Here is a 26,454-nt window from a genome sequence, read left to right as displayed (position 1 = left end):
ACTGACGTTCTTTGCTCTTCCTGTAAAAGAGCAGGATTCCAACTTCAGCTTTCGTCTCCTCCTCCTGGATAACAAGCCTCACATTTGCCATTCCTAAGACCTTCAAACACACAACCTGAGTAAACCTGTCACCAAAAGTCTGCCACTAGGAAACAAAGTTTACAGATGCAGACAGGTAAAATCTTTGAAGGCCAGGAAGTTAACACACCAAAGTCAGTATGTGTCTGCTAAGAATATAAAAACAAAATTTAAAAAAAATGGGTTGTTTTATTTTCTGGAGTTATTTCTCTACCTCTGGTACACCAGCCAATTCCACGACTCTTGCCTGTACTTTCTCTAAGAAATATAATCTAAGGCCTGGAGAAATTCCAGATCTTTGAAGGCAGCTATATTACAAAATTCTGCTATGGCCAGAAATGGGGGGGAAAAAGAAACAATCAGCGGCTTAAAAAAGAGAAATTTCTGCATGATTCTTGGATATTCAGCCAATCATTTTGAATCAGAACAGTAGCATATTGCTTTCTGGTAGAATGCATGCTTGTGTGAAATAGGCAGAAAATTAATATGAGAAATGTTTCATGACTGACAAAGTGGTAGAGACTTAAGGACAAGAAGAAAGGTCATATTTAACCACCTTTTCCATGCAGAAATTACTCTGGATGTCCAGTCTGAACCTCCTCTGGTGCAGACAGTTTCAAGTGCAGTGTCAGAAAACAAAACAGCAAAACTGATCAAATCCTGAATGCTTGTTTCTGTTTTTGAATTAAACATGTGACAATATACTAGTTTCTCAGAAATATAATCAACACTTGAGCTCTATAATCCAACCTGTAAAAATAAGAAAAGCAGAATATTTTAGATGATGTTCTAAAATGACAAATATTTTGTTAGAGATATAGAAAGATTAACACAATTTGAGCGATCACTAAACAATTGATGAATTAATTTCAGTAAAAATGTATCCAAGTTCAGATTTACTTTTAAAGCATTCTTAGGAGAACAAAAAAAAAAATCCATTAACTCTGCAGAGTCATTTACACAGTTAGGGTGAAAACTTACAAACACCAGCTAAGAAAATAAAAATATCAGTCCACTGGGGAGACTACTGCAGAAGATTCAACACAATAACTCCTGGTTTCTCATGCTGAACAACTGTATTGTGCAGGATGAAGACTACAAGCAGTGACAGCAATTCAAATGAGCACTGCAGAACAACAAAGACTTGCCAAGCTACACATAAAGATCAAAAGTTGATCTACTTGGACCTTTAACAAATATGTAATATTTTTAACTATACATAATGTTTGATATTGTTTCAAAGCATGCAGACAACTTTCCATAACGAGGAAGCAAAAGACAAAATTTGAACCTCAGAACATTTTCCAAGAGCCCACTTGATCAATCAGGTCCAGAGCCCCAGATAAACAAACAGGCACCTACCAAACATTTTGTTTCTAAAGAGTTCATATAGCCTACACGTCATACATCCAAGCTCCCTACAACAAACTTCACATATGCAGAAATTTAAAAAAATATAAAAATGAAAACCTATAAATGCCATGCACAACAGGAAGAGAGCTGGAGAGACAGACTTCACCCAAAGCCTTGAATTCTTAGAATAACAAGGAAATTGTGAGCCAAAAGCTCCAAAACACTAGATAGCTCCTGCCAAATTGGCTGGGACACATTCCAGACAACTGATCTAGTAAATTTTTAAACCTTGACCAGTTACTAAGGCATATCAGCATGTCACCAGCAGAAACTCCAGTAAACCCCATCCAGTACTCCAGACAAAAGACAACCTCTATATCCTCATGAAAACTGAGGGAGACACAACTTTTTCCCCAGCCCATGAGGACAACCCAGGGGGAACTCTGAAACATCAAGTTAATTCAGTATAAATATAGGAGAAACACGCACAGTCTACAAGAAGCGATAAGATCTCCCTTCAGCATTCCTTGGACTAACCAAGGATTCAAAACCTTCAGTGATACTGGTGCAACAGATGAAATACAATCACATAATCATCCACCTTTGAAACAGACTCTGAGAATAGCAGATCTAAATCCAGAAACTTGTCTGCTAGCTTATAGAACTTGTTCAACAATTCTCTCTCATCACAAACTCAGCAACATTAACTCCTTATGCAACTCCTTTCAGAATCCATGAATGGGTAGCATCAGTTTTTAATTAAAATTTTGCCTGTGAAAAGATTCAGGATCCAAGGATTTCTTTCTTCACGAGAAAACTTGACTGAAATGCATCATTGTGCCTTGCAAAATTTTCTAATTTTTCATCTTGAGATGTGCAGCAGATACTACTGAGTCCTCAACATATATTCTAGGTTAGGGAAGACCACAAGCTAAATATAAAAGAATTTGCCCACAGCAAAGAAAGTATTTTGACAACATTCTGTAGATATAAATAGCTGTTCTTAATCTCTAACATTTATAAGTTTAGTCATACACAAGGGCCAATAATAGTTTTCTCTGTTTTTACACTAATTTCATTCACACTTTGATCTGTTGGGCAAATTGGTCTTTCTGCTAGACTGGAAGTTCAATGGGACTACACTGCTGCTGAGTTTCTAAGGAAACACACCTGTTTATCCTGATTTCCCCTGCTGTGGCAGCTTGTACACCACCTCCCTGCAATTTTCACCCTTCTTAGCAGAAAGCAACAGGGTATTTGTGAGGGAGACTCGCCCTGTCTCGTTTGCCTGACACTGCTCACATGGTAATGCTGCTGGGATGCCAAGGGGCAGATGGGCTTGACACCAAGCCAGATTTTCTTTCAGTTGTACTAATCCAATCATCCCAAATCCAGTCCCAAAAATGCATCTACAAATGACGTGGGCAGCTGGTGCAGGTAGGTTCTCTCAAAGCACAGCCATCAGCCCAGAGTTTTAATGTGACAACATTACCGTATATTTACTTTAAAAGTTTGAGTATCACCACACAAAAATACTTTAGAAACAAACATAGGCAGAAGCCTTTGTTTATATGGAAGGCAAATCACTTAAAACACTCATTTCAAACAACAGAGGTATAAAAATCAAACACAAAGGTAGTATGCACTCATGACTCTTCAGTTTACAGCAGCAGCAAGTGTCACTTCCCTCTTCAACAGGTCTAGTCTTTGGTCAAACACCAGTTTGTGAAAATAAAAGGATACAAAAACTTTGCACAGCAACACATCAGAGACAATAAACCCCAAATACACTTATTTCTCTTCAATAATTTCCTATACTTGCTTTCAAATGTCATATAGTCCTGCTGTGCATTTATTAGAGATGTAAAAGAAATGCATACTATCTTTTTCGCAAGAAAATTAGAGCACAAAAAGAAAACACTTCAATACTCTATATATCTAAAACTGCAACAAGTACTTCAACTATTTTTAACAAATAAATATTTTAAACAAACAGTTTTTCATACCTCTCTAAGATGCATGTTTTCCTTCTCCTTCTGATCTAAAATCACTTCTAAATGATTAACCTGAGATTCGGCCTCTGCCATCCTTCGAGTTCTCTCATTGTCTTCTTCCATTCCTTTAGACGGCAAACCTTTACTTTGCAACATTTCCAGAAGCTTTTTTATTGATTCATCTCTGGCATTCAGCGTTTGCTTTTGTGTTTCAATCCTAAGCTCCATTTCTTCTAGAGTTTTCCTCAACAGGAAGAGCTCTTTAGCTTGTCTATCATGTTCTGCTTGAAGCCTTCGAAAATTCTCCTCTGTGAGCTCAATGGTAAAATGCTCAGCCCCTCTGTTTCCACTTTCTTGCTGCAGAAGATGGTTAAGGTCTCTCTGGGTTCTAAGCTCATCTTGAAGAGCCTGGATTGTCAACTGCAGATGCTGCAGTAAAGAAAACAAAGAAAAAGAATCAATATAGGATCTGAAGGTAGAATTAGTCTTGGATTAACTTTTGTTGTACGCTCTTACAAAAAGTCATTAGAATTAGTGATGAAAGTATATCAAATGACCTCATAAAATATCAGATGCAGGTGACAATATCCATAATGATATCTTTCAAGTGCTTCTAGGAAAAAAAGAAGACAACATACACAGACACAAAATAATGTCAGCTACAGAGAAAAATAATAGCAACAAAAAGCAAACCAACAAACCCAAACTAGGCAGTGACACATCCATTAGTACAGTCAATATGTACCTACAAAGCTGAAAGACTCAGTATTCCATGTTTTCTAAATTACTTCATAGACTAAAGAAAATTCTGCTCTTCATGGTACTCAACAGTACTGCTGTTTAGGAAGTCAATTAAAGCACTCACTATAATTAAAGGGGCTTTAGGAAGGGGCTGATTGGTTTCATTTTTTTTCTTTTTGGCAGCTAAAGCTATGAACATGTTTAGTAAACAGGATTACTGTATCTCAACAAGCAAACAAAAAAACCCCACACTAAACAGTACTGAATTTTGAAAAATAAATTGACTGCAAAGAGTGGACAAACCTTGGTTCTTCTGGCATCCAAAAACTGAACAGCATGGTAAATGAAAAAATGAAGCAAAATCAACATAAATAAAGGTCAGATGCAAGCAAAGGAGATTCAACAGAAAGAACTGAATTCAACAAAAAGTATCTTCAACAGAAAAGAAAAGACTTTTATTGAGTTATACAGAAAGGCAACAGCAACTTCACAGTACTCAAATATATAAACTTATAAACAGACTTTACTCAATAGACGTGACAAAGAAAATTATATTAAAAATAATTTGCCCCACGGTGGATAGTAACATTCCTATTTGACATTACTGCTCTTTTACACCTCTAGGTTTTTTCAAAACACAGTAACTTGTCCTAAAATGTCTGTTCTACATCTGAGCACAGGGGTCTTTCTCTGTACAGGAGGTAAGTCTTGCATTCCCTATTCAACACGGATTAAAATCAAAATGGATTTTGCCCATGTTAAGGTTGGAACACCAATAATTATCCTAAATTACTATGGTTTATGATGTTCATTTCAGATTATATCTTTATGTGACAATTTGTTTTCCTTCTCATTTTTTTCCCCTCTATTCACTGCCTACACAGCACACTGAGTTCTTAGAAATATGAATTCCTGAAAAATCACACAGTCTGTACCAGAAAACATTTAATTGCAGGAATTAGAGGACATAAATGTATGTCATGAGACATATTTGCTTTAATCAATATTCTGCAACTCCACATTCTAAAAACAAAGACAACAAAAACAACAACAAAAAAACAGACAAACAAACAACAAAACATTTCATTTGATATTACCGTCATGTTTTACACAATTGCAGGTAAATTTGTCAGTTTGTAACAACCATTTAAACTAAACAAAAAATGCAAAACCTTAAGAAAACAACCTTTTGAAATCATGTTTGTCGGTTATTTCAAATAGAAAAAAAGCATTGCCAACTGCTAGAATTCCAGTCAGACACTTTGAGTCAATTCTGACATTAAATAAGCACTGTTTTAATAAATGTCCAGATCTTAATTCTTCTTAGTATTTGCATCTTATTAGGCACTCTCAGTTAAGAGCATACAAACGTAGGCCACTCATTTATGGCCCTGCTTTTATTTAATGGTAATTCTTACCTTTTCTTAACTTCATCATCTTTTTAATTATCCATATAAACTTAAAAGCTGCCAATAAATTTACAACTCCTCTAGATGCAGCAGCTCCCCCACTTGGAATCTACTAATATACCAAGACTGGCTGACATCTTCTGCATTCCAAAATTATTTCACTACTGTGACAGTGACAAAGGATAGACGGGTCTTTGCTTGTATCCTGCACCCACACACACATACACAGGCCCTCTCCCTTTCTGCCATCTCTCGTGCAATGTGGTTTGTCCTGAGATAAAGCACACCAGGTGAATATTGCAGGAGGAGCTGTCTGGATGCTCACATCATTAATACATTCCAAAGACAGGGGAGCTGAGATGTTTGCAGCTGACTTTGGTGCACATCAGCCTGCAAAACAGTGTAAAATGCTGCTGAAGACTGGGCCAAATGGGCAAACTGTGTCCCGAGGTCACAGGCAGCTTCCAGGAGGATCCCCTCCCTGGCAAGAATGCCTGCAGAGTAGCCCAAAGGAATGGGTGAGTAACAGCACTAAGCTCCAGACCAAAACAGAGGTAAAATCCTAAAGTAGCTACACAGGTGCTTTGCTGATTTTTAGTTGTGAATTCTTCAAGTCCAAAGTCTGTAAACCTGAATTTTTCTGGCTGAACCTGCTTATTTGATACACTCTTTGGACACAGACTGTTGACCAAAACCAAGGTTATGTGGACTGAGACGCACCAAGACTTTTCTGAGAAATTCAGAAAGCAAGCAGGTCTCAGTGAAGCCTGTGACTCAACAGGAGGGACCATGTTCAGATATTCTGTAATCCATTATAATAGAGTTGTTATTTAGATACTGCACTGGTAACATTTAGGTAATATATTAGCAATAAATCTAATCGTAATCATCCACAAAATCACTCTGTTCTTTCACCTGGCCAAGAACCTTCTCTCTACTATTATGCTACAAGTGCTAAGCAACAGCAACATCCATCAAGTAGTCTAGAAATAGTCAAAAGAATTGTTTTCTCTGATCTGAACAATGACTTGAGATACATCCTTCTAATGCTACATTAGACAATACTTATTACTTGATGCTAAAAACTATTTACAAGTAAATGTTTTCCCAAAGTCACGTGGTCTCTGTACATCAGATGTCTATAAAAATCTAGCTAAGCAAAGGGAAACTAATTCTAAAATATTTACAATGCTGTAACACACAAATAACAGCAAACTTGATATAGACGTTGCTAACACACAATCCTAAAGGCAAGCTGTAAAAATCAAAACTGCTGGATCAACATAAAAATAATTGGAAATCAGCACTCAAATGGCAATTCTGGTTAAGATAAGTGAGAAAACGTCCTCTTCTGCCCCACAGCAGCCTACGCAGGGTGTTCTTGGGCTCTCCCCAGAACCACTAAGCACAACAATAGTTGTGGCTGCTTCTCAGTCACGATGTAAAACTAACAGCCTCAACTGTGGCAGACTACTGCTACTGTGATATAAAAGAGTCTGGTTTTGCACACCTTCAAGAGTTAGAACATGGTAGACCAGATTTAGACTCGTGCTGGCACAGACTTTTGGATCTGCAGCTAGCTAAGTAAAGCAAAGAACAAATGTTGTGAGGGTGGAGAGAAATTGTATAATGAACTGCAAGGGGGAGGAACGGAGGAGTGCTGTGAATATCTGTCACTGCTGTCCCTACACAGACATAAAAATTTACACAATTTAGAAGAAAAAGAATATGAAAGATCTCTCATATTTTTTATAATTTCTATTAAAAACAGACCAGTTGACCACAAATATTTCCATGCCAATTTCTTGGCAGTATATAAATAGTTCTCTCAGAACTTTTTCAGTCCTTCTCTATAGCCCAAGTCCATGTAATCCATGGAACTGTGGATTGCCCCGTAAATTGAAACAAAACTAGGAGAAGATAATTAATGACCCTTCCCGGATTTCAACTCATGTTCTACATGAGGAATTTCCTCTAAATTATGCCAACTAACTAGTCCCAAAAGAATTCCCTGCTGAGAACTATCCTGTCACAGTGTGCTTTGGGCCAGAGCACATAAGCACTTTCAGAGCATCCTAAAGCCTTAGATATGATGAACAGTGGAGGAAAACGAAATCCCAGAGACTCACGGATTTAAAACTGTTACTCCACCTACAGAAGTGCACAGCTTCTCATACTTCCCACCATCACGCTGCCACCAAAAGCAATGAACATTTTGAAGAATCCAGGCTACTGAATTTTAGCTCCCGATTCTCCTGTTTCCCTCCCACTCCAAAAAATACAGAATTTACAGGGCTGAATCAGCTGATACAGCCTATTAGTCTCTTGACAGTGGCAAATATACAATTCAGAAGACTGTAGAAAAAAAATTCTACTGTGTATATTGTAGAAAGCTACAACTATAACTGAATAATACATCTGGAGAAGTATCACAGTAAATTATACTTTCGACCACACTCTCATTTTCAAAAAATCAAGCTTCATTATTTTTTCTCTAATTTGTCACTGTTCCATTTTAATTCTTCAGCATATGAAGTTCTATCATTGAAAGGAAACAGACCATTTAAAGCTTTCTTATGAGCTGCATCTAAGTCAATTTATACAATAACTTCAGCTGTGCTACTGAAACAAGTATTAGACTTATAACTAAATATTGTTAAAGAAAAACATGCAAATCTTTATTTTCTTCTGTATGGGCGGGGGGGAGGGGGGGGGGCAGGGGGAAGCCAAAAAGGGGATTGGAAGTATTTTCTTCATCAACATCAATTAAGAAATGGATTCTCTTATGCATTTTCTCATCTGTCTAATGTAATTTGAAATTCTGGCATCCAAACTACACCGCTAAGGATCAGTGGACAAGGATTTTGCTTGAATAAGACAGGGATGACAGAAAAAGGTGAAAGAAGAAGACAGATGTAATTTATGAGGAATCACAAGAGATTCTGACCACATGATGCATTTTCAGCATTAAAAATTCTGAGCGTGGAACAGATGTGAGAGAACTGCACAGCATCATGTGCTGATACAACCCTGTATTTGAAAAGGGAGAATTCTTGTCTACTGACTTGCCTTACTTTCTTTTTTTTTATGCTTTTAAATTTGGTGCCTTGTCAAACTCTATAAGGCTTGGCTTTACTACCGTGCTTTGCAAGTTAAAGAAGGAATCCTGTCACGTACACTTAAATCTGCATTTCTCAGTACAGACACGTGGTGGGCTGGCCTGGGCTGCAAGCCAGGAGCCCACCAAGCTGCTCTATCACTCCCCTCCTCAGCAGGACCAGGGAATAGAATGAAATAAACCTCATGGGTCAAGGCAAAGGCAGTTTAATAAAACAAAAGCAAAAGCCATGAACAGAAGCAAAGTAAAACAGAAGATTTACTCTCTCTGTCCCATGAGCAGGTCATCCCCAGCCACTTCCTGGGAAGCAGGGGTTCAGTACAGTTGCTCCAGAAAACAAGCACCATAATAAGTGATGCCCCTTCTTCAATTTCTTGATCCTTTCTTACTTCTTCCTCCTTTCTTATTAATCAAGTGCCCACCAAGCCACTCTGTCACTCCCCTAAGCTTGCCCCTCACACCATGCTTTCCAAGTTAAACAAGAAATCTTGTCATGTACATCTAAATCTCCATTTCTTACAGACATCACATCTAATCTGAACTATCAGACTTCATTACTATTCAGTCAGCTTCTCTGGGTCACCTTGCACAAATATTTTGGCGAAAAATCAATGTCTGCCTAAACACTTGAGGTCATTGAACAAAAACGCATCTCCATATAGGCTAAAATGTTTTAGTATTGCAAATTCTGTAGTAGCTTTGCATCTATTTCTTAAGGCACAATCTGTAAATATATTCCTTTCCCAATTCCCTGGCTTGCTGTGTGTTGAGATGTTGTTTTTCATTTATTCCCTTTGCTTTGCCATTTGCCCTAAGTAAGCCTACTATTAGAGATAAAGCGTCATGCTGTCAAAGAATATTTCTTCATAATAGATATTTACACAAATCCCTCTCCAAAGAACTGAAATTCACTTGCTAATTTGGACTATTTGGGTATGTCTGAAGTATCTCTTCCTATAAACTTCTCCTTTTTTCTTCCACTAAATTTCTCCAGCGTAGCCAATGCTTCCTGCAGTGTGTGATCAGGTCTTTCAAATTCACCTCTAAAATGCAATACTTCTTGCTGAATACTATTCATTGGAAGATTTCTAATATTTAACAAATTGACTTTACAGATTCTTATCTCTGTGGAGACACAGTTCATTTTACCTAGTCCAAACTTACCAAAAGAACCCAGTTGTGGTGTACATTGCACTTTATCAGTTTACTACTCATTACTCGGACAAGACTAGCAGTGAAGAGAGGGGCTTCTCTAGGCACCAGAAATAATACTGTGTAAGGGGAGATGAAGAGATTTTTCCCTGGTGCCAGTCTTCTCAAACCAATGGTCAAAGAAGCAGAGGTACAAATTGAAATTTCAGTAAGAAGGGGATTGACCATTCCCCAGTCTTCAAACGTGCCAAACAATTAAAGTGCCTGAAAAAAACAATTAAAATATTATTTATCTCAGTCTCACCACAACTAGGGGTTTTTAATTCTTTTTCGTTCCATAAAGTCAGTTACACATTTGTTATCAATATGGAAATGGATTAGCCAGATTGATTAATCAATTAGAGGGAAAGGGCTTGCTTTGGTTTTGTGGGAATGTTTTGAGGTTTTTTGAAGAAAAAAATAACACAGTGTTCCCCTCACAGTGAAATCACATATTATGTCTCCAGTGGACCACCACTCCATCAGATTCCAGCACAGATTACTGAGCCACTGGAGTGCAGTCTTCTTTCTCAGGAAAGCTCTAGGGACTCCATAATTATTTGGGGGTTTTTTGAGCAGTAGTAGAATGCCACAGGATCAGCAATCCTCAGTGCGGTTTTGGGGCCTGAGGAGAAGTTAGGTTTAGCAATGATCACAGTGGGTCAAGAAATTATGACAAAAAGTATATAATGGGAATACTTATTTAGAAGCAAGATTGTATGTGAACTAAGATTTGCATTTGTCCTGGGGAGCTGAGTTCTCTTCCTGCTCCTGTGGTTCAATGTACGACTGAAAGGCACCTGTTCCAAAAATCTGTGAATATTTCTCTTCTTACTTTTATATCCACGAGATTATATTCTGTAAGAGCAGTTCAGTATTAACCACCATGCAAACTTCAGTTAATGGAAAACAGGAAGTTAAGAATTTGTTTCTGATCATCAGCTTTAAAAAAACCTGATAAGCCAAAAAATATTTGGCAAGAACCTTCCTCTCTCTTTTTGTACAGTAGAACTTATTGTCCAGCTCGCTGATTCAGTCAAAGTAATAGCACAGAAAAAATCTTGGATGCTAAACAGGCCTATTACTTTCTTATTTCTCAGAAACTGAGGTCTAACTACATTAAAGGAATTCTTTTTCAGGCATTGAGTCAAGAAATTACTTACAAAAGGAGAGCAAACAAAGTCACACTTCAAGCACTGAAAAACTTGTAGTATTTGATCTTCAGACCCTCCCTTTATGTGCTTGACACTTTTGCTATAGAATTTCTGCTTCTGGCAGAGAGCTCTGTATTACCTTGGACACAAATGAAAATAGAAAGAATCCTTTTCCTAGATTAAAAAAAGAAGAAAAAAAAGGTGAACTGGGCTCTCTTTTCCTATTGTGCATTCTACCTCCAAAGAAACATCCCACTTCTGTCATTTAAAAAGATAAAATCTGAGGTGGGGACTTCTGTGGGCATAGTGCAGGTTCTGCTGAAGCTACCAAAGACAAATGCACTTAGAGGAAAACTACTGAGGTATCCAAATAGTGTTTCCAATATTAACATCATAACAGACTGGAACAGAGATGGTGTCAGAAAGCTGTAACACACAAAACACAGAATGATGTGAACTACATTAGAAATATGAGCACAATTATTCCTATAATATACAGTATGTGTTTTTCAGAGGACTTGAATACATATACTCTAAAAGTTAACATTTTGCATATTCTATCTAAGAAGTAATACAGGGAAGTCTCACAGCCTCATAGAGCTCATCAGCTTCTCCACAAGAGATTCCAGTGATTATTTTACACTACATTGAAAGACAAAGAACAGGCAAGTTAGAAGACCAGTCAAAACCTCAGCACTGTATTGCAAACACTCCAATTTAATTCATGTGTGAACCAGGTGCTTGAAGTTTCTGTGCAGGAAATCTTTCTATACAGGAAATCTTCACTGACATAAGAGACAAAATGCAGAGCATCACTGAAAACTGTGGGAGTGGGACATCTTAACATCTGATATGACCTTCTTATCCTTGCCACCTTTTCATTTTGTAACTTTCTAACTATATTTTTTTTAATGCAGCCACTAGAGAAAGGATACAAATATAAGTTATTCACGGGACAATTTCAAGCACAGCTTTTAGTAAGCCAGAAATACAGTGATAAATCAAGTTCCAATTTCAACCTCTCCCTGCTCTATTTTAATCAGCAAAATACATAAAAGAGCACTCTTCAGCTTCCAATTCTTTTTCACTACTAGGAATAGTACTGTGAGTTGATTAACCATAATACATAATCATTTCCCATTGAAACAATTTGAAAAGGAGCTTCAGAACTAAGTGTTCTGCTACAGCTAAGGGGAACAAAAAAAATCAATACAGAGATTTCAGTGGCTCCAATCAAAATAGTGTTCAGTTCAATCCAACAGAATAAAATGATGCATCACAAAGCGAGATGACCATCGGGAAAGACATTTCTTCCTGAGTTACTGAAGAAATGTAAATATGAAGGAAAGAGAAATCAATAAGTGTTCAGAAAATATACGCTTTCACAAGTTGGAAGACTTTGGTTTCACAATGAACTTTGTTAACACTAGATTAGTACTTGTCAGATTTCATCGGAGTATCTTCTCGTTCATAGCCTAAATGAATCCAGGACATAAAAAATCTGCAGCTATTAAGTTTTCCCACAAGATGGCACTAAACCCTCATCCTGCAAAAAAAATATTAAAAAGCACAAAAACCCAAAGGAAAAACTATAGCCACATACATAAAATCAATAAATGTACTATTCTGTTTCTCAAAAAGACTATCTAAGAACTAGAAGTTATTATTTTCTTACAAGAGATCACAATTTCCCTCTCATAATTAAACTGCAGTGGGAGGACACACAGACAGTACCACACATATACACACACACACGTTCAATTTATACTTACACATACTTAAAAGATGTTTCTGTATATATATATATATAATTAAGGTAAATAAAAATCTAAACATTTGTTCCTCAATATTTAATACAAAATAATATTTGTACAAACTGAAAAATCCAACCCTGAGTCTGAAACTGGATTGTCTTGCAAACGATAATCATTAAAAAGCAAACACAAGACACAGCTGAAGCTAAAACCCCTCTAATTTGGAGCACCCCAAGAGCAAACTCCAGTATCCTCTCCAGAATCACTTAAAGGAAGGCCAGGGGATCCCTAAACTACAGTACTGTTCAAATTTAAATCAAAGCATTACTAGCCTGGAACTCTGTTTAATTCTTAAGTTTAAAAGCTTAACTTACAGGCTGAATTATCCTCACTAAACAAAAACAGTTGCTGTTGTTTCCAAGCCTACATATATTGTTTGGGGTGGGGGGAGGAAGGAAGTGTGTTGGGATTTTTTGATCCCCACAGAAGTTTTTCTAAAACTTTCTAATCCCTGACTTACAGTTAGCACTTACCAACAAATCAAGTTGACCCTGGCTCTTTGTTCCAAGTTCTGACACAGAACCACAGTATTTCTAAGTAAGAAATTTTTTCACTGCCCTGGTTACACCACCACTGCTCAGTCAGTGCTGAATCCAATCCCACTGCAACCACCAACAGTCAGATACAACCTTTGCCACTTGCCTGTTTAAATATGGGCCAGCCTGCATTCCTAAGGAGCAATTACAATTACAGTGCAGCTACAAACATCAAAGCACAGTTAAATCTGTATGTCTTCCTCATCGCCATTCAACACTCCATACTGTACAAAACACTTAACTAACTTTTAATAAGCAGTTAAATATTTTAGATTTCAAGTTTTAAGAACTACTAACTTACATTCATTAACCACAATTATAAAACCAGTTTTTCTACAGAAAAACATGTAAGAAATTAATAGTATAATTTTGATACTAATCCAAAAGTGGAAAGAAATTTCTCAGCTAAGGCTACAGATCCACTGTTAAGCCACTACAGGGAGCAACCATATGCAATAAAATCCTTTTTCCTTTTTAAACTACTTGATTTTTTTTTTATATACCCCACCCTTTTCTTTCCTTGCATGCTGGTGGATTCTTTTTCCCCCAAGTACATTGCATAATCTTAATTACTGAAATAGTAGTGTACCCATATGCTGGTCTGCTATTTAGTGGTGTTCAAACTCAAGAAGTGCCCAGAAGCCTCCAGGGAGCCCGTTGTTGCCAACTCCAATTAAATAAACAGGTACTAGGGTCATTTCAGGCCAAATGCATTCCACAGTGCTGAATTTGAAACTATCTACTTCTCTTCCAACAGTTTACTGGGTTTTTTTTCCTTATTTTTCACACTGCTTTAAGTAAGCATGCTGTAAGAATATTCCATATATACAGATATTGGGGGAGAAAGGAATTATTAAAGCTCTGCAAACAACTTTTCAACCAGACACAAAAGAAAACAATGATTAAGGTAGGAAAAAGGAAAGCAATTTGAGGATCTGCTCTATACTCCAAGCCTTATATTCACAAAAAAGCAATGCAAAGCTCCACAAGCACACCTCTACTATTGATTTCCTTTCAATCACCCCACACTGAGCATAAGATATAGGAGTGGGGAAGGGATTTTAGAGCCACCTTGAAGTACAAAATGCTTATTTAGTTGTAACTGCTGGGGTTTATTTTTCCCCACATCACATGCTTACACATCTGTTGGCTATACAATGTAAACTCATCGCAGTTTAAGTACAGATTTGTGATCAGAATGAATATCCCCTTGAACATATCCTCCCTTAATCCCCAGTTTTTGCACTGTATGACCAGACAGGATTTGTTCTATTCTGTATAAAAGAAAGTGAAAGTACAGAATCAATACTCCTGTTGTCATCCAAAACACTCTGAGCATCCTGCTCAGCTAATGTCAGCTTCTGTCAGTAATTTAATAAAACATATGGGCTCATTTGCCTTTTTAAGCAATTATATCATCTTGAATCCTTCTACTTTCCGATTCGTGCTCAGATGCATCTTAAAACATGATTTTACCTTACTCTTGAACGGCACACAAGAGATGGAGCACATGAACCATATGAACTGACTCTACAACATTGTTTTTCTTTAATCTACCTCTGATTTCTCTCTTCTTTTCCATAACTCCCATTTTCTCCAGATTTTCCTCTGCATTTGCAACAAGTTCTCACTTTTATATCTTGTTTGCTTTGCTTAACACATATTTTTCAATTGCAGCTTTCCTTTAACCCTACTGTTTCTCAGGTAATGCTGTAGTATCAGTAGCACTCACACAGCAGCAAAATCTTGAACTAGAACATCAGTGTTTTGTGGGTCAGGGGCTGTCAGTAACCCGAGCATGTGCACAGACGTGATGACTAGTGAAAATAAAACAAACACTAGCAAAACAAACTGTTTTACAACATGATGGAATGATTTACAGACCCCTTACAGCCACATCAGAAACAATTTAAATGTACAGTAAGTGTCAGCAAAACATACTGCATAATGCACTCCAGTGAGCCTGGAAGGTCTTCCACAGTCTGATGGACAAAGCAACTTAGGATTCAGTACTCTAAAAAATGTCACTAAATTCATGTCACAAAAGCCCAAAGTGATGGGATGCATTGCCATTTCTTTGCATATGCAACAATCTCTGTTTGGGGAATTCAAACCATGCCTGTTTCAGAGTATAACCTTTAGAGAGAGGAGCTCCACTGGGACCATCGGCTGAACACAAAACATCAAGTAACAATTATAAACACCTGAGAAACACAGGCTCCTCTGCTCTGCTACTCAGTTTTAACATAAAAATATCTATACAAAAGTGAACTCAACTTTATGACTGAATGTATCTAACTACCCTTAGAACGCTTGATTTAAACAGAAACCTTCCTGACCCTTTATTATGCTTACTTTGTGGTGTTGCAAGGATTTACCAGTTTTGATGTTTCTGCTATACATGTGTTCAAAAACTGCACTGGCAATCATTATTTAGTGAGACAGGTGTTCCCACAGAAGATGTTTCTCAAGGAAAAGAAATATTTTTCTTCTTCTGAAGGATTACAGTGGTTTTGGAGTTCTATTTCACAACACTGAAGAGAACTTCTACCCTGACTTTCATAAAATACTGACAATTAACTAGCAAGCTCATAACTCACACACTGCTGCAGTTAATCCCTCAGAAGCCAGACTACCTGGGTTCAGTACTGAACTTCATGTTCTTATATCACCTAATTATTGTAAGATAAATTATTCTAGTGTTACACATCATTCAGACTCAATACTAGAATTTTAGGAGAATTCTAGGGAAAAACATAATCTCATAAACTGAAGACAATATTAAAGATATAAATAATCAAAGGTAATGGGATACACATTTGTATCCCATTATATATAAATGCTAAGGGAGATAAAGCTTCATTCCATTCCTGCTCTGGTCACTATTTGTTGATCTTTAAGTGAAAAGGAGATGGAAATCAGTTGAAATCATAAGTGCTCCCCTCCCCACCCCAGACTCTGTATGGCAATAAAAACAGGCACTACCACTGAAGGAAGTGTGTCACAAGCAATATGATGTAGCAGTCTTTTCTTCATATTCCAAATTACTCTTCATAATGTCCTTTCTCAACCCAGCTCTTGTCATCAGCAGTCCTTACTATTCTCACGTCAAATCCAACAAAGCTGATTCCAAGCCTTCCATTTGAAATTCTCTCTAATAAACAAGAAAATAATCACTCTGTAAGGTGATATTTTCACAACACATTCCTAGTAACAGAAATAGTATACTCCACAATTCTGGAACCGTTTTTTAAGCACAGAATTCATTAATACACTAATTGCACAGAAAAATTAATACTGATGATATTTCAAACAACTGCACTACTGCCAGAAGTAACAAAATGTTGAATAATTGTTCCCTAATTTCAGGACATCTAAATACACTAAGAATTGGAAAAGGTCATGCCCTGAAACATTCTGATGTTGTACAGATGAGATCACTTGTAGCAGCAAAGGATTAATCACAGGGGAATTGCTCTCCACTGTTTCACATGCTACAGCTCCTGCAATTTCCAGTGAGCCTTCTCACTCAACCTATAAAGAAGCAAATGCACTTACATCACCTTTGAGGATATGTACAGTAATGTAGATGCTCCTTGAGGTGTAAAATCTGCACCAGAACTCTCTGGACTAAACCTTTATGCTACTCAGCAGACCAGAAAGCCCCGCCCAAAGCAAGTTCTAGAGGGCACAGTCTACCATAAGTAAGAACTTACAGTGGTTACCACAAATAAATTTAACAGTCTGCATCTTAAGCCATTTAATGTAATACAATTAATATTTCTGAAGAAGACTGCATTGGTTTCTTCAGCTGAAAAACAGAAAAACAAGCAGGTTGAATTCTGTAAGTATGGTCTAACATCTTCACAGGTTAATTTACTCATTTCCAATTTACTCTACAGGGAGAAAATGAAGTTGATACCAACAACAGGAAGCCATCCCATGCGCATTTATTAGAAGTTATTTCTACACAAGAAAAAAATTAAGGTCTTTTCCTCAAGGAATGACACCACAATTAGTGGTATGGAACTGTCAGCCAATGAGGCAGAGGTCCAAAAAACATAATAGCCAGACAGCATGTTCAAAGAAACAGAGGAGAAGAGGACTAGGCATCAAAAAGTGTGATCATGGAGTTCAGGAAAAAGATTATAAATCCTGGAAGTGAGAATAAAATGGAGCTTCAAAGGCATTACACCACCTTTTATCCCTAATAGGAACATCCACCAGAAGGCTAGCAGTAAAAACTGCATTGCAGGCTTTATTTTTTTCCTCTGATCAATTCTGTATCTGATACAAAGATGTTCAATAACAAGAGAAGCGAACAGAGGTGGTCAATGAACACTCTACTTTTGTCAAGTCTTAAGCCATTATCTCAGACAAAACAGGATATAAATTCTACAACTTTTTCCCTTCTCTTCCTGCTTCAATTCCTCTGCTTTATCATTAATTTACCTTATTCCATTTAAAAAAAAAAAAACAACCCAAGATGAGAAGAAAGACTACAGTTTTAAAACAGCAATTGTACTCACAAACTTGACATACTGGCCTCATTGATGTCTGCAGCAGTGAACCAAAGAGCCTTAGCTCAAAGGCCTATTTCATTTTTTTTTTTAATACAGCTTTACCCATAATTCAAAATTCAGTTGAATAATGAGCCACTTAGTATCACTTCTAACAAAAAACCCAGCACATTGAATCTATTCAAGCCATGTCAAAGGTACTCACTGGGGGGTTTTTACCTCTCCAAACTCTCTCCTTATTGAAATAACCTTGATCAGCTCCATGATTCACCTGCTGCACTGACCCTCCCTTTTACATTCCCAGTTGTATTGGAAACAAGTTCAGTCCTAGATATTGAATTTTATCTATTAAGAGAAAAAAAAGTCTAGGCCACTGGTACTCAAACTTTGAGCAAAAAACCCTTTATAGAAAAGTGTACCTTAAAATAGCACTCTGCCATTTCTACTGCCAAAAACCTTAGTAAAACATAATATACTTTTTAGAGAGGATTAGAGGATTTTTTTTTCCTTTGATAAACAGAGTTTGTAGAAATCCTAAGTGTTATCCATATTCAATAAGAATCAAGTATCTGGGTATGATGTTGTGAATAACCATTCCATTTTCCTCTGTTCATCATAATGCATATTTATTGACAAAGGAAAATCTAGAAAGTATTCCAAGCACTTTTGATATATTGATTACTTTAAAAGATAAAGGCTATCCATTCCTAAACCCACACATTTTCCTTGTATGCACATTCATATGTCAAAATCTTTTTAGTAGCACTAAAATGCAAACATGTCTTTAGTTTAGTCCTATTCTTTCCATCTCTCAGTTCCCTCAAATCACAGAAGCTGTCGACATGTTGCAGTGTAATCTATTTTGATTATTTATACTTGCACAAGGGGAAATTGCTATTTCTGAGACAAACCCAGAGCAGGATACCCACATAATCCACTGGTCCAAAAAATCCTTTGGAAAGGGCAACAGGAGATGCTGTGGCCACTGTGAGGGAAGGGGTGGCACAGACACAGTTACTGTGAGGTGCTCAGCTGCCACCTGGGCTTAAACCACAAGTAAGTCAACTGCCAAAGAAAATAATTAAATAATAAATGTCTATCTCTAAGCAACTGTCCTGTGATTACTCTGTATTGTGTTTAGCACAAGGAATATTTGAGAAGTAGGGAAAGAGAAGTTAAATTTGCATACTCCAACTAGTCAATAACAATTTTCATGCTTTAAGACCTTTTCCTCTCTTTCTTCCAGTGCCACAAGAGGTTTAATCAAGCTGGACCATAAGAAATAAATTCCAGGAATGATGAAATGCAAAATATCTCCTCCTTGGAGAGTAATACCATTTACCTGCCAAGTGAAAAGCCTTCAAGCCAGCTGGATCATTTATTTTTAAATAACACTAAACAGAATCAAGAGAAAATGGCTCCAGGCACTTCAGAAAACAAAGGAAATTAAACATTTAATTGCTTTTGTAATCAAATAGACTTTACATTAATATTTTGTTCTGTAGAATCTTTTATCACCTTTTTTTCCCCCCTAATAATCTCTAGAATGAAAATGCTACAGTCTTTGTGAGTTCAGGGCAACAACTTGGTAATTTCTTACTTAGGTAGTCTGACACATCACCAGGGACCTGGTGTTAGACCTCTCTTTAGCTACATTTGCTAAGTCTAACCAAGAATTTTAGAATAAAGCCTAATAATCAGGCATCTCTACTCAGACTTGTGCAACTTCATTTGTGTATTCTTCTATACCAAATCCTTTTTTCTAAGTTTGTTCAAAATGAAACTGTGCTGAAAGTTATCCCAATAACAAAAAATTGATAACTACACACCTACCTACAAAAGCAAGTATGCTCACAGCTTTAATTGTATTAAAATTCAATTGTATGAGACAAAATACCAGAAGTCTATGTTATTACTGATGCACAGATACATTTTTCTGTCCTGAAGCCTGATTCACTGCAAGTATCTGATAAAACCATTCAATAAATAAATCAATGCACTGTAGCCAGTTATAAATATTACCCAAATATAGCACACTTTCACCAGCCACTATTCAAATTTTGTTTCAGCAGAAATAATGCAAATATTTGAAATAGCTTCAACTAATTAGACTTTTCAGCACATTGATGGTTTTGTTGGCTCTTACTCCTCACTGGGAAACAGCCAAACCAAAATTTACATGACATAAATAAGCATATTCAATGTTTCCTAAAAGTTACAGAAAAGTAAGCACTTTCAGACTTTTGATTTTAAACTTTACAACCTGTTTGACAGTCTTCATTCCTCTGAACAGAATGTTATTTTCTGAATTCAAACTTATACAGTAAAAACAAACTGTGTCTGGTACTTGATAGCCGGTGCCTTGGATTTTAAGTGCTTTTCAAGATAACTGGTAGCCATTTACAGGAATGGCTGTAAGTCTATGAAGTCAGAATAGTCCTGATCAGATGGTACACCTCAACAGTTTTGTTTTCCTTAATAAAACATTATCTTTATTAAACCCAAATGCATTGTCTCTTAAAAAAGCCTGTAACTAATCTACCTGCCAGTTTTGATATTATGCCTATAATTGATGTCTTGTTTAGACATCAACATTTTTTAGCGTTTGAACAACTTTTATGAAGTGAATTAACACAACCTGCCTGTGAACAAGAGTATCTGCTCCAAGTTTGCCAACAATTAATTTAGTTTCACTGTAAGCATGGCTCCTTCTGGCACTTTTTCCCTTGATTCGGAGATGGTTGAGAGAACCAGGATCAAAGAATGTCTGGAACACAGGCTGATGCACATGCCCAGAAGATGTCACCATTCATTGATGACTTTGTGTTATTACTATGATGACTCTTTTCTTACTGAGACCAGCAAGGGGTTTGGAATACAGTCCACACAGGTAATTCTTCTTTTAAACTTACAGACAGGGAGGACTAGAGTTTAAATGTAGTTGAAACACAACTGAATTGCCTTTTTTTTTCCTGTATTTTTATAGAAAATATTGCAATTGCATGACTGACTTAGTGAGAGAGAGAATATCTTACACAGCCAAAAAAAAATAAAATTTAAAAAAAAAAAAAAACCAAGGGGGGAAAAAAACCAAACACATCTTTTGAACGAGAGCAATAAACAATGGAACTCCTAAGCCAGCCAAACCAGGACGTTTTGCTGAGGAAGGAGTAAAAGAGGCATAAGAAGCAGAGGGGGATGTAGTTTCCAGAATCCATTCAAGAGGTTCTAAGTCCAGATTGGAATCTGCGGGCTTAACAGTCCTTGAAAGACTTGTATAGATGTACTTAATAACTTTCTGAACTCGTGGAAGCCAAAGTCCAGCAGCAATGACCAGCTTAACTGCATATTTTTTGTTTAAATACCTTTATGCTAATTCTGACCATGACACATTCGTCTGGTATTTCCCAATTCTCATTTTATGAAAAATATCAGTCATTGCTCACTTTTTTTCATGCTGTTCCAACTCTTGCAGATTTCTGTTACATCCCCTTTTTTCATCTCTTTTCCAACCTTAGCAGACCTTCCATATTTTTCTTTATCTTCCTTCCTTTCTCAGTGGTACCTTCTTTAATTCTACCACAACCTTTTTGAGATGAAGGGAATCTGGACTTGCAGAAAATTCAGCACAAAGTTGAGCTACAAAAAATAAACTGCCAATGTAATGTTCTCTAGTCTGCATGTCCTCCTTTTTCACATTTTTTTCTGATTTTCAGTCAGCTTTTTTGACTGTACTGAGTATGCAAACTGACATTTTGGTAGAAAATCTGTTACAACCCCAAACCCTCTTTTCTGTGTGCTAGTAGTCCACTAAACATCATTGTCTATGTGAATTTAGGATACTTTTCCCATAGATGCACCACTTCTCACTTATCAGAATTAAATTTCATTAACAATTGTTATATACATTCCTTCAGTATTGCAACTCTAGTCAGTGTTCACAGTTATCCTGATTAAGAACATTAACAACAGATGCCCTCATGCCTTTTGCTCCATTTTTCATTTAATTAATATGTTGAATGTAGGAGATCCCTTTTTCACTGAAATGAATCTCCTTGATTCATTTCAACCTGTTATTATTCCATGAGAGATATTCTACAAGTGATTAATGCATATGGAGGAACTTTTATTTCACATAAAGTTAGGTCTTTCAAGAACCTTTGACAGGTAACTCCAAAAAAGCTTTTCAAAATTCCTGTGACTGTATCAAGGAATCAGGGACTCCCTGGCATACACAAACACACACACAGGGGATTGAATAATATCATACAAATAAGCATGAACAAATTTGTTTTTATCAGATCTGGACTCTAATGACTGAGAGAATTATAGTTACTCCTACATTCAATCTGATAGAAAAATAATTGTAGGTGTATGGAGTTAATCAGGGTTTTCATGGGATTTTTGCCACGGAACATTGCTTCTGTCATAATAATAACAACAACAACAATACAATCCTGACTGAAAAGCTAAGGATGTCTCATGGGTCTTTCTGGCATACTTTCTGCACACAGACTGTATTTTTCCTTTATGCTGCTCCTGACCACTTCATCATCAGAGAAAATGGAATCTCAACTTGGCATTACAAATATGAAGAAATGGTTCTCAAGTAAAAATACCTGGAGCCTCCCTTTCTATAGATGGAGTGCATTATCTTTCTCAGGAGCAAGGCAGTGAGACCAACAGGAGGCCTGTGAAGTCTCAAGAATCCCCAAAGATAATCCCCAAAAAGGTAAATCCCAAAAAAGCAAATCCCAAATCAGGATTCTTCAAAACAAAAGTATTTTTAAATATTTTATAAATAAAATTCTTCTGCTCAGCTGAGCGGAAAAGCTGGATTCCTAGATGGTGTAACAATTCTTTCCTGAAACATTACACCACAGCAATGTCACTGAACAGCTTTGTGAAGGAAAAACAAAAACAAGCAAAAAAAACTCTATTAAGGGGAAAAAAACCCCACAAAACAAAACACTGCACAGGTTTTACTTGCTTTCTTTCCTAGATGAGAGTTCTCAGTTGCTTGCCTAGCAAATAACAGTTTAAGTAACTAGAACAACTGGAATATCAGTAACCCTTGATGAACTAGGAAAACCACAGGCTCTCAACTCACTGTTAAGTAATACTAGGAACTAGCAGGCAAGAGAAGCCATCACAAGTTTTATACTTGGCTACAAAAGTATTAAATACTCCCAGTGAAGATCAAAAAGCAATATAAGAAATTAAATCAATATTATAAAACTAGGTTGGGGTTTTTTTCTTTTCTATTTATTTTATTGTGCCAATCAGCACAGCAGCAAGACACTGGAATGGGTGCATGTATAAAAAAGAAAAAAAAAGCACATAAAATGAAAATCTTTTAAGCTCATCAAAATTCAGAACTCCTTAGATACAAATGTAGGACCTCTTGTAGCTCCTAAGGGGGTTACTATAATGGCCTCATTCTTACCCATTAAAACATGCATATCAAAGACTGGCATTTTAGTCTATTCAATACAGAAGCTTTAACTCCACTTTCTGGTAAATGATCTTCACAGAAAAGATGGGCTCCCTTTTACTCACTTTCTATAAAAACTATCTCTGACCTGGAGGTAGCATAGAACACCTACAGTAACACTTCATTCAAACTGCATATATTAAAAAATCTGAAGTTGAATTTGACTCTAATTTCATTGCTTTTAGCAGAAAATCAAAAATGATACAGAAATAAATTGTATTGAAAACAACACAAAGAGTATGTCTTTGATGGGTATGAAGTTTTGCCAGTCTGAATAAGGTTCTATGTCCTTATTCACTCATAAGATTCTACTGAACTTAACTTGGCTATATAGGAAATTCTTAGAGTTATAGTGGCACCAATTCTACCATCCCATATTAACTTTGCACGTTTCAAAGATAATTTTTATTTCATTTCAAAGTGAAGTTCTCTTCATCAAGCTAAAGGAAGCTTGAGGGAACTTCAAGATCACTCTGCACATTGGGATGTTCATATGCAGTTACAACATAAGCATCAAGTGAAGCTCTTCTAATTTCAATAAAAATAGAAGTGTAGTATCTTGTACATATGAGACCGAGAGGCACATATTGAACAAGTTATTTTATACATAAAGGTAATGTGGGTGTTTAACAAATTACTGTAGGTGACACAGAACGTAAAATTTAGATAGAACAAGAAAGTTACATTATTATGGTGACTCTGCTATTTCAACACATTTGCAATTGCTAAAACACAAAAGGCTAAACCCTATTGAATAATTCAAGACTAAAGTCTCTTTTCTGTGGAGCTTTCCAGGAGCTGTAGTGCTGTATAGAGAGAAAACTGTGGACCTTTTCTTTCTTTCCCAAGGGGAAAGTGTCCTGAAGACTTCACAGAAGATTCTTATTTTCATATTCAGACTCTCAGAGACCCTAGCAATTTCCATAGAAATCCACAGTGCTTTCATTTTAATCAACTTTTCTTTAGGAACCAGAAAATTGGCTAAAAAGGAGCTATCACAAGCACTCTTTTCAAGAGGCATCTCATAAAGCAGTGATGGCAATGGTAACAGGGAACAGGTTAAGTCTCAAACTAGAGCATTAAAATGCTATGAATCTATAGAAAAAAATCTGTTGCTGATATTCCAGGGGGTTTTGTGGTATTTTGGGTTGGTTTTGTTTTTTTGTTTTGAGGGTGTTTTTCCAAAAATCCATGGAAATGTAAAGGATTTCCATGAAGTCAAGACATGGGGAGGTTGATCAGCCATCACCACAACCTTTAAAAAAAAAATAATATTAATTACTTTCTTTAGGCCCTTCCCAACTGCCAGAAGGCACACAGTAAAAAGTGGAAAAAAATTATCAGTTATTATAATACAGTAAACTTCATGCCCAAACCTAAAGACAGCTCCTCTGAATGATTCTTAAACATAAATTTGGGGCTTTCCCCAACTCTTGCAAAAAGAAATAAAATTTACCTTTTTATTCTTGCATGCCTCATGGTTTTATTATAGAAAACAAGCACACAGTAACATATGGTACATCTGTTTCATATTTTCTCTTTCTGCTGTCCTACTATTTCTCTCAGCATTCAGTAACACACTTCTGTTGGCTCATAATAATTATTTTTAAGCTGCATATGAAACACAGCCTACCTCTACTGTCATTTCAAGGACATGATACTCCTCCTCTTCCCCCCTCAAATAGATGTATAGTGAAATATTAAGTTAGCAAAACCAAAACTAAGACAAGAGAAACCAGGAGTCATATTATCAAACACTTTACATTCCTTCGCTTCCAGAAGTTTGTTTTTGCCAACACTCCTACACTGTAATTCACAGAGGAGGTGATGGCAATAGAAAGGAGATGATGCCACCAGAAACAATAGTTAAAACTCATTTAAGCAAGCCCTAATATTTGCTCAGATCTGTACAAAGGCATATTCACCAACTGAATAGGCAACCTCAGGCACAAAACCCACGTGGAACATCTGTGAGGCAAAAAGCACAATGAGAGCTGGGAGAAAGCACTGAGAAAAAAAAATGGTAAGGAGTTGAAACCAGAAAAAGGTCATTAGGTGGAAAAAGGCACATAAGCTGGGAAAAAGAGATGATAAAAAGAGATATTACCTATAGGGTGGACTTGCAGGTGGAAGCTCACTGAGAAATAATAAGCCTAGTGGGAAATAGGGGGACCTAGAAAGAGGCATTAAAAAGACACAACAGGGGAAGGAAGGTGGGAGCAGAGAGCAGTGAATATACAAATAGTCAAGATAACAAGTTTGAGCGCAAACAAAATGGAGAGACACAATTTTTTACACCTGCATACATACAAATAGTCTGTATGACTCTCAAAAGAGAAAATACTGGAAAAATACACAGAGAAACCAAAAAAGTAACAAACTTTTGTGAATCACACACAGGAGGTTGATGGTGCTGTCACTGCATCAAAAATGCAGCAAAAAACGTAACAACAACAAAAAAAATAAAAATCTTAACCTGCCAAAAATATTTTGTCTCCAATTTGCCCAAGAGAGCCTAAATATTTCTTAGCAGCTGTCTTTTCCCCTGGGCTTTATATCACAATGGGGCACTGATTGGTAAATCAGAACACCACTTTGTTAAGTAAATAAACATTCAATAAAAATTATGGAGTACTGTTGTTCAAATGCCAATTTTAATTGCAGGACTTCAAGCCTTCCCATTTCTTTGTGCAGCAGATGGTAGTTTTGCTGGAAAGCAAAGGACTGGAGGTAGTTTGATTTGGCACAATGAAAACTGGCACCAGAAGTTGAAAATGTTCCATTTCAATTTTGCCACAGAGAAAGATGAATCAGGTCATAATCTGTTAAGTAGAAGCTAAAGGAGCATTTAACTCTCCAGCCACTTCACCACTATAGAGCCTGCATAGTTACCTCTTATTGCATCTATTTTACAACGTGCTGTAAATACCATAATTTAATAGACATCTCAATTTCTCACTTCTGAAGCACTCCCACTATTTCTTCCCTGGTTTTGTGCATAACCTGCATTTTAATAAAAAGTTGTCATGTATATATTAAAAAAAGGGCAAAA

At 36.6% G+C, this 26,454-nt stretch overlaps 1 protein-coding gene across 9 annotated transcripts in view; it reads right to left on the bottom strand.

The window, feature by feature from the left end:
- The window catches only part of ERC2 (ELKS/RAB6-interacting/CAST family member 2), a 430,377-nt gene that overhangs the window by 367,180 nt on the left and 36,743 nt on the right, over positions 1-26,454 (bottom strand). For all 9 annotated transcript variants that reach the window (XR_004359172.1, XR_004359173.1, XR_004359174.1 and 6 more), the window contains exon 3: positions 3,438-3,854. Coding sequence is in view for 1 of the 9 variants with exons in the window: in XM_032699590.1 (XP_032555481.1) it covers positions 3,438-3,854 (417 nt within the window). In the remaining 8 variants the exon portion in view is untranslated. The remainder of the gene's footprint in view (positions 1-3,437; positions 3,855-26,454) is intronic.

The sequence above is a fragment of the Chiroxiphia lanceolata genome, chromosome 11 (assembly GCF_009829145.1).
Source record: "Chiroxiphia lanceolata isolate bChiLan1 chromosome 11, bChiLan1.pri, whole genome shotgun sequence".
Classification (NCBI taxonomy): domain Eukaryota; kingdom Metazoa; phylum Chordata; class Aves; order Passeriformes; family Pipridae; genus Chiroxiphia; species Chiroxiphia lanceolata.
The sequence above is the reverse complement of the archived record's forward strand: the minus strand, read 5'-3'. Positions and strand labels throughout refer to the sequence as shown.